Genomic DNA, 20,375 nt, shown 5'->3' on the forward strand with positions numbered 1-20,375 from the left:
AGCCGTTGGGAAATATTATCAAAAAGAGGGGGGAAGCCTTTTGCATCGCACGCAAGGCATGTGCGACGCAGATTGCGAATGTGCGTCGCACCCTTCCCATAGTGCGACGAACATTAGCCTCCCTTAGCTTCCCATACTCGCATCATTTTGCGTCGCACGTATGTACCATGCGACGCAAAACCCTAATATGCGTCGCACAATTGTACCATGCGACGCATATTAAGCGTGTCCTGGTATTGTTTTTGATGTTTTGCGGCGTACTCTATTTGTCATGCGACGCAAATAGGTATTTTGCGTCACTTTTGTGTTTATGCGACGCAAATACGGGGACGCAAATCATGCTTTTTCTACTAGTGGTTGATTTAATCAAGAGAATGAATAATATCCATATGGGAATGAGTAGGTAGGATTATTACTAGGATTTTATTTGTGATGTCATGTTTAATGTCTCTTTCTTGCATGATTCCATGGAATATGTATGATTGCTTGTTTAGAGTAACCATATGTACTCGGGAGTGGTCTTTGGTATTTTTATAGTGTATTACTCCCTTTGGACTATTGATTTTGTTTATTTGGATGAGAACTATTCATGTATCATTCGTGCTAGTGGAGATACTTATTTCAACATGCTTTTATTAATTGATTTTAGCTCGCTTGTTATTGCTAGTTGTTGTAGTTTAGTTTTAGTATTAATTCAACACCCCTTATTAGGTTATTGTTTGTCATGTGTTCAGTTAATTAAAGTCAAGATATCTAGTGTTCAATATCGTTTGTTTCTATAGATTCAAACTTGAGTTGTCCAGCTACTTAATTAGGAGATTATTTAGTAATTATCTTTGTTAGGTGCGCGACACGCCTGTCAATAGAAATTGAGAACGAATCCTCACTATCTTTTGGATATTCATGGTGTGTATACTTAGCATCCTTGTGGTTAGATCTTTCCAATTAGCACAAAGATGGTCATAACATCTCAAACATATCAATTTTCTTAATATGCTACAATTTTAACATTGTATGATCTGTTATAGTTCAAAAGCACGTTATAGTAGATATTTTCCTCTATGGTACCTAACTCACAAGTTCTCTTTAATGTAAGATTACAGTTTTACCCAGAAGACATCTACTAGGTTGAGATGTTCACCCCTATATAAAGGAAGTTTTACTCACCTCAACTTCCAACGTTCCATAACCAAGGTGTATATAATTTCAACTTTAAAATTTAAAAACCATCACAGGATCATTAGCTACACATATAAAATGAAATCTTAGCTTATAATTAGTTATAATATACATTCAGGAAATTTGGTCATTCCTCCATGAGGAAATTCAGGAGAGGTAACTAGCTAGAAAGTACAAACACACGAAAACAACTTAAATGAAGGAAGTTTAGGTACAACGGCAAGAATTAAATTTGTTATTAGACTACTCAGAGGCCAGAGCAAAAAGGTACATAAAATATATGAACCAGTGAAATAACTCACAACTACATGAAGAAAAGTAGGGCTACCTACCAAATCCAGCACTAACTTAATTGCAAACCAATAGTCTTCATCTTTCTCTACCAACTTAGTCAAAATTACCCCCCCTTTATGATATTAAATATGTAAGTTTTTTTCTCTTCATATTATATGGATGGGTCGATGTGAGTCAATTACCCCACCAAATAATATTTTTCCTCTTCACCATTCATCCCTTACCCAACATTTATATTCTCTAGAACTCCCTTTATTCTCATCTTTATTTGTTTTGGTAGTACAACCCTAGTATTCCTAAATTTATTTCCCTCCACCCTTGTTCTCTCTTTCTATCTCTCTTCTAGCATAAACTAGAAAACATAGAATAGATACTACTATAACAAGAAGAAAGTAGGTAAAGGAGGGGAAAACATGGGTAGATCCCCATGTTGTGAGAAAGAACATACAAACAAAGGTGCATGGACTAAAGAGGAAGATGATCGCCTCGTCAACTACATTAAATCTCATGGTGAAGGTTGCTGGAGGTCTCTTCCTAAAGCTGCAGGTAACTCATGCTATATGTTTCGCACTATAGAGTCACAAAGGATAATATTTTATGTAGACGAGATCTGATCTCAAATACGTATTACCCTAAATGAGTACAAAACTTGAGTTAGTTGGGACTTTCATTCTACACATGCTCTATAATAATACTCTTATTATATATTAGACCTCTTAATGAAGTTAGAAGCTAGAAAGAAAGTAAGAAATTCCCAAAAGAATTGGCTGAACTCAAATTTTTTCTTAAAAAGAAAAAGAAAGAAAAGGGGTTCTAGGTTGGGTATGGTTTATTAGGTAATGCTATTAAACAAAGTTTGAGTTCATAGATTAAAGATTCTAGCTTGTTTACACAAAAAGGAGGGAGAGTCTGAACCAAAGGAGAATTAAATTGAAATGAATTTCTCTTCTATCTACATGAAATGTTATGTTAGATTCACATACCTTAGCTTACTCTATGAGAGTGTAATAGCTAGCAAATAATGACTTGTAAGCGTTTTTACTCTCTATTTATGAAGCTACACTAACACAACTACTTTTACGTGCACCTACTTTCATGGAAAAATCAGCAAATATTATCCATTAATCAGTCACTAAATATAGCATGTAAATATTAAAAATACGACCAAAAAGTAGTATTAGCTACTTAGTTAGATCAGATCATCTTAAGTTTGCTCTTTAGTATAATTCTCATCTGCTTAATTAAGTTTTCAGTTATTTTATAAAGATACTAATAATTTGGCATTGTTTTTGACCCATTATTATTTCAGGCTTACAAAGATGTGGAAAGAGTTGTAGACTGAGATGGATAAACTACCTAAGACCTGATCTGAAAAGAGGCAATTTCACTGAAGAAGAAGATGAACTCATTATAAACCTCCATAGCTTGCTCGGGAACAAGTATGTCTTGCTTAATTTATTTAATGATATTTATCACATTAATTCCAAAAAAAGAAACAAATCTAATCCCATTAATTTCCTCCTACAATATTCAAAGAATACATCATACTCGATTTCTTACTTTTACATCAGGTGGAAAGAAAATAATAAATGTCCTTCCTAAAAAATATGGTTTGTATATATTTGTAGGTTGGTCAAACACTATAATACAAATGATATTCAATAAGGGAAAAAAAGAATAGAAACTTATAAAAAGAAATCGCTAGAAGGAGGGGTCGAACCTCCGACCTTGTGGTTAACAGCCACACACTCTAACCAACTGAGCTATTCCAGCTTGCTTGTAATTATTAATAATTTAATTTATTTCTCTCTTTACTAAAATTTCAGGTGGTCTCTTATCGCTGCCAAGTTACCAGGAAGAACGGATAATGAGATAAAGAACTATTGGAACACTCATATCAAAAGAAAGCTTCTTAGTCGTGGGATCGACCCGCAAACTCACCGTGTACTTAATTCAAGTACGACCATTGCTACTCCAACTGCCAACACTATTGCTACGACGAAAATCGCCGTAAGCAATAATTATTACAATAACGATAATAAAGATAGTAATAATAATAATACTTTCCAATTGATCAACATACGAGGCTCAACGTTACATTTCGGCCTAGGATCAAATCTCGAGCACGAATTTTCAACAAGTACTAGAAGCACTGATGCTAAATTATATTGCACAACGTTTCCTACTATTAGAACGTCTAATATTAGTGAAGATCATTCTAATAGTAGCAGTGTTGTGACTGAGGAAGAAGGTTACAAAGAAATTAATCTTGAATTATCTATTAGCCTTCCAACGTCATCGAAGATTAATTCAGCTAATCATGAAATAATCATGAAGAATCAAGAACCACAAAAATACATGACGTACCAAGTTTTTGGTACTACTACAAGGGTCCCTGTCTTTACCAAAGGAGGAAGTGTATGCTTGTGTCACAATAATTTGGAATTTCAAAATAATGGTAGCCAGTGTAATTGTTATACGCCAATGACTACTACTGCAGCAAAAGTATGTAATAGTGGTAAATTATTATAATTTTTTTTTTTTTGGAGCAAACAATTATTATAAAGTTGCTTCATTAGTTTAGAAACATTTTCGAGAATTATGAGAATGTGCTGGCTCAAGTACTACTACTACTCAAATCGAGTTGCAAAATCTATGGTAGCTAGGAAGCAATGTGATTTCCCCATGAACATTATTTTGATGAATTATTAATACTGTTTTTTCTTTGGTGAAAATGATGTAGTAGTTGATATTGTAAATATAATGTTAAATCATTATTATTTGAGTTGATCACCCAGTTTTTTATTTAGGGTTTAGAGAGACCACAAAAGTAAGATGAGAGTTGATCCCAATATCTCCTAGGATAGGGAGAGAACTTTGATCAACTAAGCTATCTCTTACTCTAATGAGTTGATCAACATGTTCTATGCTACTCGAACTAACTACCAAACTCATATAAGATGTATTCACGTATCTAAGTGGTAATTAGTGTTGAATATTTTATAAACGTTTTCTTACACTTATGTAGCCCACAAAAAAAGTTGTGATTAAAGTACACATACTAATTTTCAAGTTCTGGCGATATATGTGGAATTTCAAGTAACACAAGGTAAAGAGAAAAGAAGATCAAGGCATAACATGAACTGCATAGCCTATGTATAGTCCTAGTGTAACTTCAAATCAAAAAATTTCTTGCTGAAAAAAAAATCAAGGTAATTCTCTTCACAATTTCTTTTGAATCAAAGTAAAATGGCGCCTAGAAATTCACACGCAATTACAAATGAATCTCAATCAAGTCTTGAAGTTACACAAGATCCTAGTACTGTCTATTTTCTGAGTTCATCAGATTTGAACACTACAAAATTAGTTCTTATTGTATTTTCTGGTTCCAGTTTTGCTGATTGGAAAAGATCTATGATAATAGCATTATCAGCTAGAAACAAACTGGGATTTGTTGATGGATCTTTATCAAAACCTATTGGAGATGCAAGTTTGTTAAGAATCTGGACTAGATGTAATGATCTGGTCATATCCTGGTTTCTTGCTTCACTAGATTAGACCATTGCTAGATCTATATTGTATTTTAAAACAACAAGAGAGATTTGGCTCAATCTTGAAGAAAGTTTTGGAAAATTTTCTGCAACTGAACTATACAATTTGCATTAGCAATAGGAAGATGATGAAAACATCTCAGAGTTTTTTTTACAAGAATCAAGTCTCTATGGGACATAATTGATGGTCTTGATTCGATTCCTGCCTGTGTGTGCACTGGTTGCAGTTGCAATATAACTAAACTCACCTGAAATCACAATAGAATACTCGGTTACTGAATTTTTTTTATGAAAGCTAGTTGTAAGTATGCATTGGTGAAAAGTACTATACTCATAATGAAACCATTACCAAACATAACTTAAGCTTATAGACTTCTTTGTCAAGAAGAAAGTCACAGAGGCATCAAAGACTCCACCAAAAACAACAGTGAGGTAGTAGCTTTTACAGCAAGGAAGTTTGATCAAAGACCTTATAAGTAGCAATAACAACACCAAGCTCCAAGAGTCGCTTTCAACACCAAGAATAATTCAGGCTATAATTCTAGCAAGATTCTCACTGGGAACAAAAGATCTTCCATCTATTATTGTGATCATTGCAAGATGGAAGATCATTCTATGCACAAATGCTGGAAAATTCATCGATATCCGGCCAGCCATAAGTTTGCTACGGCAAGAAGATAGCAGCAGCAGCTCATGGTGATATTGTTGATGATGAAAATAATGACATGATTCAAGCATCATTCACTAAGGAGCAACATGTCAAACTCATGGAAGTTCCTAACCAACATACCACTACTGACCAAGATGAACATCAGGCTGGAGTTTCTACTTCTCTTGGTTTGGCAGCTACTGCTCAATTAGCAGGTACATTATGTTTAAACTCTATTTTGAATCAAAATTGGATCATTGGCAGTGGTGCCACTGATCATGAAGTATTTGGTAAGAACTATTTCATAACCATATACATGATGGAAGCAAGGTTCAGGTGGAACATGTTGGAAATATATAATTAGGTTCTTATTTAGAACTTTAAAATGTTTCACATCCTTTAGGTTTTCATTTTAATCTCATTTATATTCCAAAAATGTGTCAAGATGACTCTTGCACAATAAAATTCACTCATGATAAGTGTTTGGTTCAGGGCCCTTTGATGAACCAATACATGGTTCTTGGTGAGATGGAGCATGGCCTGTACAAATTATGTGAAGATGTTATTTCCTCTATAATTTCTACTACTGATGAAGTTCATGATAGTGATGTTCCTGTATGGGTCCATTTCTAATATTTCTACTTGTTTTACTACTATAGAAAATACCAAATTGTGGTACCTTACGTTGGGTAACATATCTTTTAATAAAATCAATGGAATAGATCAGTCTATAGATATACATGGTTGTTTAGCTGAAAAATTTTGCCAAGCTTGTCCCCATTTTGGTCATAACATGTTTCTTACAATTGTTGATGACTTTATAAGAGTCACATGGACTCATTTAATGAAATGCAAGTCTGATGCTGTTGCCTTGATGACTCAATTTTTAAACTTTGTTATTACTCAGTTTCATACTCAAGTTCAAACTGCCAGAAGAGACAATGCCCCTGATCTTATAGAAGGAGATATGAAGTAGCTCTTTATTGACAAAGGTATTGAAAATCAAAAGAGTTATAGTGGCACTTGCTTGAAACAACATTGCAATCCAGAGTTCTTACAAAATATTGGGGTGATTGTATCTTGACAGCTACCTATTTGATTAATAGGATGCAACTTAAAAGCATAAAAAATTTCACTCCCTTTGAAAACTCTTTAACTATAAACCTCTTCTAAAACACTTAAGAATATTTGGGCATTTGTGTAATGCCAACACCAAACATGTGAACAAAATCCTAAAGCTCACCCTTGTATCTTCCTTGGATATCCTCCTGGCATGCATAGAAAGCCCACAAGCTTCTTGATCTTGTCACACACAAAATTCTCATATCTAGAGATGTTTTCTTTGAAAAACTCTTTCCTTTTCACTATTCTACAACCACAAACACCCCTTTTTTTCAAATATATCCTATGTGAATTTTCCTTCCTATAGTCACTGACCTTAGTGATATCAGTTCTATTCCGATTCATACTTTTCTTGACACATCTAATACATCATCATCTTCTCCAGTTTTTGAAATTTCTTCTCCTACTACTGCCTCGCTCCCATGTTCCTCTTCCAAGAAAGCCTACCAGAATTCTTAAGCCCACTCCACATCTTACAGATTTTGTTTGCTCACATACTACTATCACTCACTGGTGCTGGTTTCATTCCAACAATCACCTTCACATTCTAAAGCTTTCATAGCCTCTTTATTGAACACTCTTGAGCCAATTAGTTATTCTGAAACTGCTCAAAATCCATTATGGACTGAAGCAATGGATAAAGATATTTCTGCATTAACAGAAAACAGGACATGGGCATTGTATCTCTTCCTTAAGGGAAGAAACCCATTGGTTGTAAATGTCTTACACGTGTTTCAGTTCCTCTTTTTTATGGTATTTTCTGCTTCTTCATTTTGGGTTGGTTCACCAAGGAATTGACTTTCTATATGCGTGTCTTCACCACTGTCATCAAGCACATGGATTCCTTGGCTTCTCGTTTCGACAACTATATGAGTTTTTGCAATCTGATGTCAGCATTTGGCCTTTCTTTTGCAATTATGAATATCATGTATGTGTTGAACTGTTAATCATCTACGACAATAAATTAATTTATTTTTGCTGGTTTATGTTGGAACATTTATAGGGTAATGGGTTTGAAACTCATAAGGATATGTACTAGAAGAGGAGGAGGTCTAGTATGCAAAAGGCTAGAGTGCATCAAGTGGCAAAACGCATTGATAAACCAAGGGAGACAGAAGACTGGCCGCGAGTCGCGACAACCGTCGCGAGTCGCGACCAGTGGCCCGTCGCGAGTCGCGACAGGCGTCGCGGGTCGCGACCAGCGCCTCGCGACTCGCGAGCTTCTTCGCGAGTCGCGACGTGTTTCTGCCTTGGAATGCGAAAAGATGCCTTGACGGTTTTATGTCCGTTGTGATGTTATGGCCTCATTTTAATGACCTTTAAGGTCCTTAAATCAGCTGATTAAAGGCCTTTGATGGGTGATTAAAATGGGGGTTATGGTTTAGCTACTCTAGTCAATGAAAGGTTTATGATTCCTATATAAACCTTGGGATTCCTATGAGTGAAGGGTTAGAAGAAAATCAGAATTTTCGATTCTATACTCTCTCAAATACTTCTTGCTTAGCTTTAGAGAAAACTTGCAATCTTCTCTTGAGTGTTCTCACAAACACAAAACACAAGTTCTTGTTGATTCACTTAGAAGATCATCTAAGTGGATTGTTTCTCTCCATTGTATCTCATTAGTTATTTCGTGTTAACCCGGTGATCCTAGAGGGGCGAAATTAAACTAATAGGAAAGCGTAGTTTCCGTGCCTTGGAGTGGATATCCGGTTCTCTCATTGATCACAAAGTCTAACAATCTATTAGTTTAATTTCTTTTCTTTTCTTTTCGGATATGGCTCAATCACTCAAGGACATGACTATGAACTTCCAAAAGTTGGATAAGTTTGAGGGGGTGGGCTATCGGAGGTGGCAAAAGAAGATGCACTTCTTGTTGACCGCCTTGAATGTGGTGTATGTGTTATCAACTCCTATGCCACCACTCCCGGAAGATGGAGAGGAAGAGCCTCTTGAGACTACTAGGAAGAGGATCAAGTGGGAGAATGATGACTACATTTGTCGTGGTCATATTCTCAACTCTCTCACCGACCCGTTGTTTGATCTCTACCAAAATGTGGAGAGGCAAAGGAACTTTGGGACGCTCTTGAGGCCAAGTACATTTCGGAAGATGCTTCAAGTAAGAAATTCCTTGTTAGTAATTTTAATTCTTTTAAAATGACTAATGATCGGCCTATTATGGAGCAATTCCATGAGGTTCATCATATTTTGAACCAAATAAGATCACATGGTATGGTGATGGATGAGGCAATTGCGGTTGCCTCAATCATTGACAAATTACCAAATTCTTGGAAAGATACAAAACATCTTTTAAAACATAAAAAGGAAGACATGTCCATGGAGCAATTAGGAACTCATCTTCGTATTGAAGAGGGGATCCGGGCTCAAGATGGGGTTAAGGATACTACTCCTAGTATTCCTAAATCTACCGTTAATTTGGTAGAGGTTGGTGGGTCTAGTAAGACCAAGAAATCCAACAACAACAACAACAACAACATAACAAAAACAATGTTGCAAACAAGAAGAGGAAGACCCTCTCTTGTTGGATATGCAATGGTCCTCATCTTAAGAGGGATTGTCCTTCTAACAACAAGAAGAAGACAAAGAACACACAACCTAGTGTTGTTCAAAACCAAGGTAACAATGCACATGTTAATGTAATTGAAGAAATGCATTTTGTTGCTATGATTTCTGAAATTATGTGTGTGCAGGTTGATGATTCTTGGTGGATAGATTCGGGAGCCTCTAGACATGTGTGCAATAACAAGGATTTCTTCAAGTCTTTGAAAGATTTGGATGATGGTCCAATCTTGTATATGGGGAATGATTCTACGGTAAAGGCTAGAGGCATAGGCCAAGTAGAATTGTTGTTAACCTCGGGAAAGACTTTAACTCTCCGGGATGTTGTGTATGTACCGGAAGTTAGGAAGAATCTGTGTCAGGAGGTTCTTGAATAAGTATGGTTTTAAAGTTGTTTTTGAGTCGGATAAATTTGTACTTTCCAAGGGTGGTATTTTTGTTGGACAAGGTTTCTTTTGTAATGGAATGTTTAAATTTAGTATTGATAATAAAATTGGTACTAGTTCTATTTACATGCTTGATGTTTCTTCTCTATGGCACAATCGTTTATGTCATGTGAATTATCGTAGATTATATGACATGTCTAAAATGGGGTTAATACCTCCTTTCGATTTAAAGTTAGAGAAGTGTAACACTTGTGTGCTAAATAAAATTACAAAAAATCCTTATCCTAGTGTGACTAGACAAACGGTATTGCTTGAATTGGTGCATAGTGACTTGTGTGACTTTCATAGTTCACCTTCTTTAGGAAATAAGAAATATGTTGTAACTTTTATTGATGATTTTTCAAGGTTTTGTTACATTATTTATTATTTACTAAAGATGAAGCACTAGAAAAGTTTAAGACCTTTAAAATCGAAGTGGAACTCCAACTTAATCAAAAGATTAAAAGACTTCGAACGGATAGGGGTGGTGAATATTATAATCCAAGTTATTTTAGTTCCATTGGTGTAATTCATGAAACAACCGCCCCATACTCACCTCAAAGTAATGGTATAGCGGAAAGGAAAAATAGGGTCCTAAAAGAAATGGTTAACACTATGCTTTCTAATTCGGGTCTTAATGACGGTTTTTGGGGTGATGCAATTTTAACTGCATGTTACATTTTAAATCGAGTTCCTAATAAAAGGAATAAGACTACCCCTTATGAACTTTGGTGTAATAAAAAGCCTAATCTCAATTACCTTAAGGTATGGGGTTGTAGGGCAATTGTCAAATTGACGGAACCTAAAAGGAAAACTTTAGGTGAAAAAGGAATTGATTGCATTTTTATAGGCTATGCGGTACATAGCAAAGCCTATAGGTTTTATGTCATTGAGCCCAATGACTTTGTCTCTATTCACTCCGTGATAGAGTCAAGGGATGCAATATTTGATGAGACTAGATTCTCATCGATTCCAGACCAAAGGACATGATACCTAGTACTAGTTCCAATGTTGTAGATGACATTGCAAATGATCATGATACTACAACACCGGAAATTAGGAAAAGTAAACGAATTAGAAAAGAGAAATCTTTTGGACCGGATTTTCAACTATATTTAGTTGAAGGGTCAAGGGAGTCAATTTCGACTCAAATTTCATATTGTTACAATATGGAGGAGGATCCTAGGTCCTTTGATGAGGCTATGAAGTCTCATGATTCTGCTTTCTGGAAAGAGGCAGTGAATGATGAAATGGATTCTATAATGGGTAATCACACTTGGATTTTAGCTAATTTACCTCCCGGTTGCAAACCCCTAGGTTGTAAATGGATTTTTGTAAGGAAAAAGAAAATCGATGGAACCATACTAAAACATAAGGCCCGGTTAGTGGTCCAAGGTTTTAGGCAAAGATATGGTATCGATTACTTTGATACTTATGCTCCAGTAGCTAGAATAGCTACTATTAGACTATTGATAGCATTAGCTGCGATTCATGGTCTAGTAATTCACCAAATGGATGTAAAAACTGCTTTTCTTAATGGTGAATTGGAGGAGGAAGTGTACATGAATCAACCTGAAGGGTTTGTGGTTAAAGGTCAAGAAACTAAAGTTTGTAAATATGGTTAGATCTTTGTATGGTCTTAAACAAGCACCTAAGCAATGGCATCAAAAATTTGATGAAGTTGTGTTGTCTAGTGGGTTCAAAATAAATCAGTCCGATAAGTGTGTATATAGCAAATTTGATAATAACGGTAAAGGAGTTATAATTTGCTTATATGTTGATGATATGCTTATTTTTGGGACTGATTTGGAACAAGTGGAAAAGACCAAAGTCTTCCTTTCCTCTAGCTTCTCCATGAAAGATTTGGGTGAAGCGGATGTTATTCTAGGTATTAGAATAATAAGAGGGAAAGGGTCGTTTTCTTTATCACAATCTCATTATATTGAGAAAGTGGTCAAGAGGTATAATGAGTCAAATTCGACTCATTTTGCTACTCCTATGGATCCTAGTATTCACTTGGTTCCGAGTAGTGGTACTCCAATTTCACAATTGGAGTATGCAAGCTTAATTGGAAGCTTGATGTATGCTATGACTAGCACTCGGCCGGATATAGCCTTTGCTATTGGCAAGCTCAGTAGGTATACTAGTAATCCTAGTATGTTGCATTGGCAAGCATTGAGAAGAGTGTTAAGGTACTTGAATAAGACCTTGGATTATGTCATAACATACAAAGAGAACCTTCTATCTTAGAAGGTTACTCGGATGCTAGTTGGATTTCGAATAAGGAAGATTATTCATCCACTAGTGGTTGGGTGTTTCTTCTTGGAGGAGGTGCCATTTCATGGGCTTCCAAGAAGCAAACATGTATAACGGATTCCACTATGGCATCGGAATTCATTGCTTTGGCTTCTTGTTGCCAAGAAGCGGAATGGCTAAGGAATGTGTTGAGTGAGGTGGACTTATGGGTGAAACCAATGTCACCTCTTGCTATCCATTGTGATAGTGCATCAACCATAGCTAAAGCATATAGTGAAGTCTACAATGGCAAGTCAAGGCACATTGGAGTTAGACATAGCTATGTGCGGGAAATGATAAGGAATAGTTGTATAACTATTAATTTTGTTCGGTCTAGTTTGAACTTGGCGGATACGTTTACAAAACCGTTGTCAAGGGAACTAGTGAACAAAATGAACAAAGGGATGGGTCTTAAGCCTATTGATCAACCTATGGTGAAGGAAAACTCTATTTGATGTCTAATACAACGTTAGATCTCAAATTCAAGGAGGATAGTACTTCTCTAAGAGGTTGGGAGCACTTGTTTAATACATCCCGAGGTTAGTGCTTGTTGCTACAATGAAAAGAGGTTGAATTTTATTCTTAATAAATCTTTGATAAGGTGCTCAATTGTAGGAGCATGTCCGGAAAGATTTACCTATGTAAGCTAGAAGTTTGGCCGCTTCATCAAGTTAAGGCTTGACTTGGAATGCTTATGAATGGATATGGACACCAAGGCTTCATAGGTGTCGGAGGTTTTAAGAACCTAGTTTATGTTTGTGTGTATTAGTAACTTCAATAATTTGTAATGGTTATATGATTCAAAGCTTTGTCTATCATTATGATCTAAATTATTGTAAAGATTACTTTTACTAAATGGAAATTCAATCGTTAGATATTTCCATGATGCATGAACATGTGTGTTTGCGATTTATAGCAAGTTGAAAACTTTTCAACATTACCCTATAAATGGGAGGAGGATTGTTGGAACATTTATAGGGTAATGGGTTTGAAACTCATAAGGTATGTACTAGAAGAGGAGGAGGTCTAGTATGCAAAAGGCTAGAGTGCATCAAGTGGCAAAACACATTGATAAACCAAGGGAGACAGAAGACTGGTCGCGAGTCGCGACAACCGTCGCGAGTCCGACCAGTGGCCCGTCGCGAGTCGCGACAGGCGTCGCGGGTCGCGACCAGCGCCTCGCGACTCGCGAGCTTCTTCGCGAGTCGCGACGTGTCTTCTGCCTTGGAATGCGAAAAGATGCCTTGACGGTTTTATGTCCGTTGTGATGTTATGGCCTCATTTTAATGACCTTTAAGGTCCTTAAATCAGCTGATTAAAGGCCTTTGATGGGTGATTAAAATGGGGGTTATGGTTAGTACTACTCTAGTCAATGAAAGGTTTATGATTCCTATATAAACCTTGGGATTCCTATGAGTGAAGGGTTAGAAGAAAATCAGAATTTTCGATTCTATACTCTCTCAAATACTTCTTGCTTAGCTTTAGAGAAAACTTGCAATCTTCTCTTGAGTGTTCCTCACAAACACAAAACACAAGTTCTTGTTGATTCACTTAGAAGATCATCTAAGTGGATTGTTTCTCTCCATTGTATCTCATTAGTTATTTCGTGTTAACCCGGTGATCCTAGAGGGGCGAAATTAAACTAATAGGAAAGCGTAGTTTCCGTGCCTTGGAGTGGATATCCGGTTCTCTCATTGATCACAAAGTCTAACAGTTTATACTTTTTAATGCTTGCCATTTCTTTATGTTGTTTCTCGTATGATTTTTCTAGTTGGAAGTTTGTGTCAAATGTCCTTTGGCAAATCAGTTTAGTTGTCTCACTCCTTGTGCAGAGTTTGACCTTGAACACAAATTGTTTTCCAATACAAATTTGTAGCCGGTCTGTCACCTTCTCATTGCCATTTTCTTGCCAATCAAGAAACTCAATAAGTTAACAACCAACAAATCTTAAGAAATTATTTATTACTCAATTACATAGACATGTCAATCAGGCTATAAATCATGGTTCTTTATCAAGAAGTAAGTAGAACATGGACTGAAGCAATGGATAAAGATATTTATGCATTAACAGAAAACAGGACATGGGCATTGTATATCTTCCTCAAGGGAAGAAACCCATTGGTTGTAAATGTCTTACACGTGTTTCAGTTCCACTTTTTTGTGGTATTTTCCGCTTCTTCATTTTGGGTTGGTTCACCAAGGAATTGACTTTCTATATGCGTGTCTTCACCACTGTCATCAAGCACTTGGATTCCTTGGCTTCTCATTTCGACAACTGTAGGAGTTTTTGCAATCTGATGTCTGCATCTTGGCCTTTCTCTTGCAATTATGAATATCATGTATGTGTTAAAGTGTTAATCATCTACGACAATAAATTAATTTATTTTTGCTGGTTTATACTTTTTTAATGCTTGCCATTTCTTTGTGTTCTTGTGTTCTCGTATGATTTTTCTAGTTGGAAGTTTGTCTCAAATGTCCTTTGGCAAATCAATTTAGTTGTCTCACTCCTTGTGTAAAGTTTGACCTTGAACACAAATTGTTTTTCGATACAAATTTGTAGCCGGTCGGTCACCTTCTCATTGCCATTTTCTTGCCAATCAAGAAACTCAATAAGTTAACAACCAACTTCTTAAGAAATTATTTATTACTCAATTACATAGACATGTCAATTAGGCTATAAATCATGGTTCTTTATCAAGAAGTAAGTAGAACATGGAACTTCAATATGTGGCCATGTACAAATTATATGTATCTTAAGAAGTATAAAATAAAGCCAAAAGGGTTTCTGGTGCCAACTTTAGTCCGTAACATAAAGTTGAATTCTGTAATAACTACTTTTTCCTATATTTTAGCATTTAGCTTTTCTCTACGAAATTGTATAAATATGAGTAAACACTCATTGTAATGATCACTTAGATAATAAATTAAACACATTATAAGTTCTAAATATCTCTATTTCTCTCCTCTGTTCTCTCTGCTTCTTCTATACTTTCTATATTCTCCTATTTTTCTATCTGATATACAAGCAGAGAGTTAAGCTCCTGCATCACAGATGTGTCAGGAAATCCTCGTGTTGCCAAGACCAAGTACACAAAGGCAAAATCTTTCAGCTTGGTGGGATATTTCTAAATTTTCATATTATGATTTTTTGCAAATCCAACAACATATTCACTAGGCTCCCAATAACTCTTTCAGCTTCATTATCAAATAATGCGAGTGGAACACATGCACTCCCATCATTGATGTCAACTGTTAGAAGATACTTGTAGTTATGAGGAGGTGAACATAGTAATTTATCAGTCATGAGATTGGAAAGGAGAGCCAAGTTAAGCAAGCAAAGTCAAGCTTTGCATAGAATATCAGTTAAATGACTATTGTATAAGATCATAAACTTATGAAGAAAAGCATCATAAGTTTTAGTAGCATTATGTTGTAGTAATTAGTGTTAATGGTTTGGATAAGACTGTAAGAAAGTTTATTGTCAACCATCAATTTGTTAGTGGTTGTTTACCTTATCTTTGGGCATTTGACCACCGCATCATATTGGTACAGTACAAAGTCTTATCGATCTTGGTCTTGCATGCGTCGTACAAGTTGTAATGCCATTTTTTGTGAAGACCTATGCTTGTAATTGTGGCACTGCAAGTAAAAGTCTCTTGTAGATTTTGATTTTTAGTTGAGAATTTTATTTTTTTGTTGAGGTATTTGGTAATGAAAAGTTTTTTAACTACCCTACATTAGTGTGTTATGAGTCATATGTTACCTTTTCTCCTGGGTCCTTTTGCAAAATGTCTTCTAGCTTTTTTCTGTTCCGGAACATGGCTTGTTCTGGTGGTTCATGTGGGTGTGGCTGCAATGCTTTAATTGGTTCCATTTCATCCCCTCTATTTATGCATGCATGATTTGGTTAGTCTTTTTTGTGTGGATTGATGTTTGTTTGGAGAATACATTATTTGGAATGATTTTTGGGTTTTTGATGACGGATCTTTGTTTGAAGCCTTTTGATTCTGGAATGTCTTTGTTGAAGTATATTTTTGTTGCGCTAATTGAGTTCAGCAGGTATCTTCTTGTAAGACATGTGAATGCTAAAAAAACTAAAACATAGAAAAACTTAAGCTTACAAACTCAACTATTTCAATGAGATCAATATCAAAACTTGCCTTGATAATCAAACTACCCAAAAAAATAATTGCAACATTGAATGCTAAGAAAAACTAAAAGTATAATTTGTTTATTCAGATGATAAATTAACAAATTTTTTCCAAAAAACATAAGAAATTAGAAATCTAATAACATTTGCTTCAAATCAAACTATAAAACAACTACCCGAATTTCAACACTGTATTCGTCATTTTCATCATTTACCCGTTTAAATTACGTAAATCTCAATAATATCAACATCAAAGATAAATAAGGAGGAAGATGATGATTACATTTAATGGAAAGATTAATTAAAGGAAAACCCATTACAATTTATTTTTTGGGTTTCATGTTTGAGTAATAGAGAACGAAGAGTTTGTTTTTTGCTTTCTTTTACCTTGGTACATATTCACTTTTGTCGAAGTGGTGATTACTACTTTGCAGTTTTTTCTCTTTTGTTTTCTCGCTGTAAAAAAAAATCTGCTTTTACTTCCCACAAAGTGACTGTCACCTTCAAATTGTTGTATGAGTTGATTAGTACATTAGGGTAGTGAATCTCTTGTTTAAAATCATTGTTTTTACTAAAGGAAGATGGTGTCTTACTTTGGATCTTCGACTTAAATTCTTCTTATTGGACTCTTGTTTGCTCCTACATTGACCCAGTTTTTTTCCTCAACTCCAGTTAGCAAGCCAACAACTTCTGCATTTTGCACATCAACTACCAATGAGTATATGTTTCTAAAGATATATAATAAAGTAGTTTTCTAATTAGCATAACAATTAGTACATTAATAAATAATTACCTATATTGTAGTCACTTTTGTTGTTTTTTTTTCAATCGATCAAATGGTATATCATAAACACTTCATCCTGGATTGTAGCTTGAGTTTCTTGTTCTTGAAAGATAGTTGTGTAAGGTGTAAACCTGATGATTAGGTCATTTTTCACGGGCAAGTTTTGTTTGTTGTTTCTAGCAACTTCAAAATTATTTAGAGTGTGTATTTTTCCTTCTATGACTACAAAAGCTTAGTTGGTAAACTGAATTTTTTACGCATACCAGACCTGATCTTGCTTTTGCTGTCCAAAGCTTAAGCCAATTTATGCATTATCCCAGAATTTCTCATTATCAAGCTCTTGTTCGCACTCTTCATTATGTGAACTCTATTGTTGGCTAAGGTATTCTACTCAAATCCTCTGACTAGCTCACTCTCCAAGCTTATAGTGACTCAGATTGGGCTGCTTGCTCGAGTACCAGGAAGTCTGTAACTGGTTATGTCCTACTCTTCGGCAATTCTCCAATAAGTTGGAAATCTAAAAGGGAAGGCACAACATCTAAGTCATCCTCAGAAGCTGAATATCGAGCTATGGCCTAGCTACATCAGAAGTTTGTTAGTTGGTTTGGCTAGTTACATAGGCCTCTCTACTCTTACTCTTGTTACTCAACAGTGTGACAACATGTCAGCTGTACACATTGCTTGCAATCCAGTCTTCTATGAGCGTTCAAAGCACATAGAAGTGGATTGTCACTTCACCAGGGACAAAGTCCTTGAAGGCTTACTTCAGCTCAGCTATCTTGCTTCCTACACACAACCAACTGGCTGATGTTTTCACTAAGATACTTCTTGTTGCTCAACATAAAGACCTTCTTTTCAAACTAGGCATAGTACATACTTCCCCATCCTCTAGTGTTTTTTTGGGGGGCGGGGTGTTGAAGTTATTGAACCTAGCAACACAGGCACCAGCTCTAACAACTCAGCCACCTCAGCTCATTCTATTAGTTTCAGTCATTCTGTTAGCTCCAGTAAGAAACTTGTACAACTCATCTAGTTATTTTCCATCTCTTCTGTTTGTATATATAGTTGAGGTTGTAATTATTGTAATTCAATTCTTCATAATATAATTTTATCTGTCTTTGTTTTAGAGAGTTAAAAATTCTCTCCAAACACATTGATATAAAAAAACTTACAAATTCTATTCAATCTAATGGATTGTACAAAATTCTTCTACTGATTTCACATTGTTGGATGAAGAATTTCATCACAAGTGTACTCTGATAAACAAAGTACTCCATCAATTTCTCTTAGTTTCTCGCAATAATAAAGATATCAATTACATGATTTTACAAAAAGCTCCTCTGTAAGTGGCATTACTTTCAGGATTTTGATATATATATATATATATATATATATATATATATATATATATATATATATATATATGTGTGTGTGTGTGTGTGTGTGTGTGTGTATGTGTGTGTGTGTGTGTGTGTGTGTGTGTGTGTGTGTGTGTGTGATCTTTAGCGTATTTCAGATAGAATTAGTTTAGGGACTTATGACATACACGTCAATTGATATAATTAATGCTTATTTATTGCTTGATATTTCCATTGTTAACTTCTTATATGCAGATCATATTATGGTTACATATACTATTTCCCTAATTTTATTACTGGTAACTGATCTATATTAAAATCTCATTATATACTCGATATCATTGTTTTAGTCCACCACCTTTTAGCATCTCAACCTTGATGATTTTCTAAAACAAATTAGAGATGAGAAAAAAAGAAAGCACTCCATCCTTCAAAAATGCTTTCATTTGAAATAGAAAATTAGGCTATTTGGCAAACAACCAATTGATATATTAAATTGGAGTCAAGTTTGTACAAATTCAGAGTCAAGTTGGTATTAAATTAGTTTGGTAATAATTTTTTAATTTAATATTAAAATGAATATTTAAATATGAATATTTAAATATCAACTTGACTTGTAAAATTACCAAAATGTTTTTGTTAGAGTCTTTCAAAAACTTCGAACAATAGGTTACCAAGAGTTTTCCATGAAATATAGTGTTACATTAAGAGTGTATAGATATTGTAGGTTTATGTACCAGAAAAAATGTTTATTATAATGGTTCGTAGGTCAGCCCTTAGATATTGATATTTTGTAGTGTTCTGTTGAATGAACCAATACACAAGCAAGTAAAAGCAATACCTATTGCTGCTGAGTAGGTGGGACACGTCAGTAGTATATGGACAACCACCCTCATGCCTCTTCTCATTATGTCATAAATCACGGTGGACTCGCATTTTGCTTGGCGCAGATATTTCTAATATGCACATTAGTACATCATCTATTTCCACTATTCTTTTTAAGTTATGTAGAATTGATTGCAAATATATGTATAGTGCGTAATGACTACTGAGTAGTGAGGTATACCTCATCCGAGTTACGAGAAGATGTAGGTACGATGTAGCAAATCGATTGTATGAATGGGAGTTGGTTCAGGTTATATCTTGGTGATAAATTATTTAATCAAACCAACTCGATTCAACTAACTTTACTATTTGCAATTAGAGTATGAGTTATCAATCAATAAGCCATATTAATCTCAAATAGAGTTGCTTCAATTCGACACGAGTCGGAATCGTATCATATATCTTCCTACATAGTTTAGGATTAAGTCGTTAATGCATTAATTACTACTATCATGTTAGTTATTCTTCTCTAGTTCACTCAAATTATATGTTAGTTATTCTTTTTTTTTTTTTGACGTGGGACAAATTCACATGTAGAATTTTTTTCATATAAAGTACCACAAACATAAACTACTATTATTATTTTAATACAACCTCAATTAGTTAATAACTAGTATTTGGGCTCGGACGTTGTACCGGGTTGGTATTGTGTTTCCAAACTTGATATACATTTTTTCGATTCCCACTAAAACATATTAAGGAAAACTCAACATTTAAAAGGTACAAATATAATAATGTGGATACTTAAAACATGAGTAAAAGTTGGTTGAGATTATAATTGTGTCATGTATAATAGTAAGCAGTCATGGGTTCAAATCTTTTTACAAGCTAATTTTACTTTTGTTAATTGACATGACTTATGTACACATTAAGTAAATCTAGTGGAGTAACAGAGGTGTCATGTGACGTGTATATATACATTGCCACACACGCCTTTTAATATATTTGTGTAGATGAGATTAACTTGCTATTGGGAACTTTTAAACCTCGTGGGAATAGACAAAACATTTTTACTAAGTGCATACTACTATTAATAATGAAGTTAATTAAAGTAGAAAAAAAGTACCTACTTTACCTACCAAACACTACTGTCAAGTAGTTCGGTA

At 35.0% G+C, this 20,375-nt stretch overlaps 1 protein-coding gene and 1 non-coding gene across 2 annotated transcripts; one reads left to right on the forward strand and one right to left on the reverse strand.

Moving 5' to 3' along the window:
- Positions 1-1,547: 1,547 nt before the first annotated feature.
- On the forward strand, positions 1,548-4,266 carry LOC104891190 (transcription repressor MYB6). The gene is made up of 3 exons (XM_010676849.4): positions 1,548-2,019; positions 2,783-2,912; positions 3,300-4,266. The coding sequence occupies exons 1-3, from the start codon at positions 1,887-1,889 to the stop codon at positions 4,003-4,005; spliced, it is 969 nt and encodes a 322-aa protein (XP_010675151.2). The 5' UTR covers positions 1,548-1,886; the 3' UTR covers positions 4,006-4,266.
- TRNAN-GUU (transfer RNA asparagine (anticodon GUU)) lies at positions 3,173-3,246 on the reverse strand. The gene has a single exon. It is a non-coding gene; the product is annotated as a tRNA-Asn (tRNA).
- Positions 4,267-20,375: the final 16,109 nt, after the last annotated feature.

Source organism: Beta vulgaris, chromosome 4 (assembly GCF_026745355.1).
Source record: "Beta vulgaris subsp. vulgaris cultivar EL10 chromosome 4, EL10.2, whole genome shotgun sequence".
NCBI lineage: Eukaryota > Viridiplantae > Streptophyta > Magnoliopsida > Caryophyllales > Amaranthaceae > Beta > Beta vulgaris.

What these genes read in the sequence shown, in the direction of transcription:
- LOC104891190 (XM_010676849.4), top strand. Translation starts at nt 1,887, where the DNA reads ATGGGTAGATCCCCATGTTGTGAGAAAGAACATACAAACAAAGGTGCA. An exon ending in GTCTCTTCCTAAAGCTGCAG is followed by an intron (nt 2,020 to 2,782) that starts GTAACTCATGCT and finishes TTATTATTTCAG; the next exon opens with GCTTACAAAGATGTGGAAAG. An exon ending in CATAGCTTGCTCGGGAACAA is followed by an intron (nt 2,913 to 3,299) that starts GTATGTCTTGCT and finishes CTAAAATTTCAG; the next exon opens with GTGGTCTCTTATCGCTGCCA.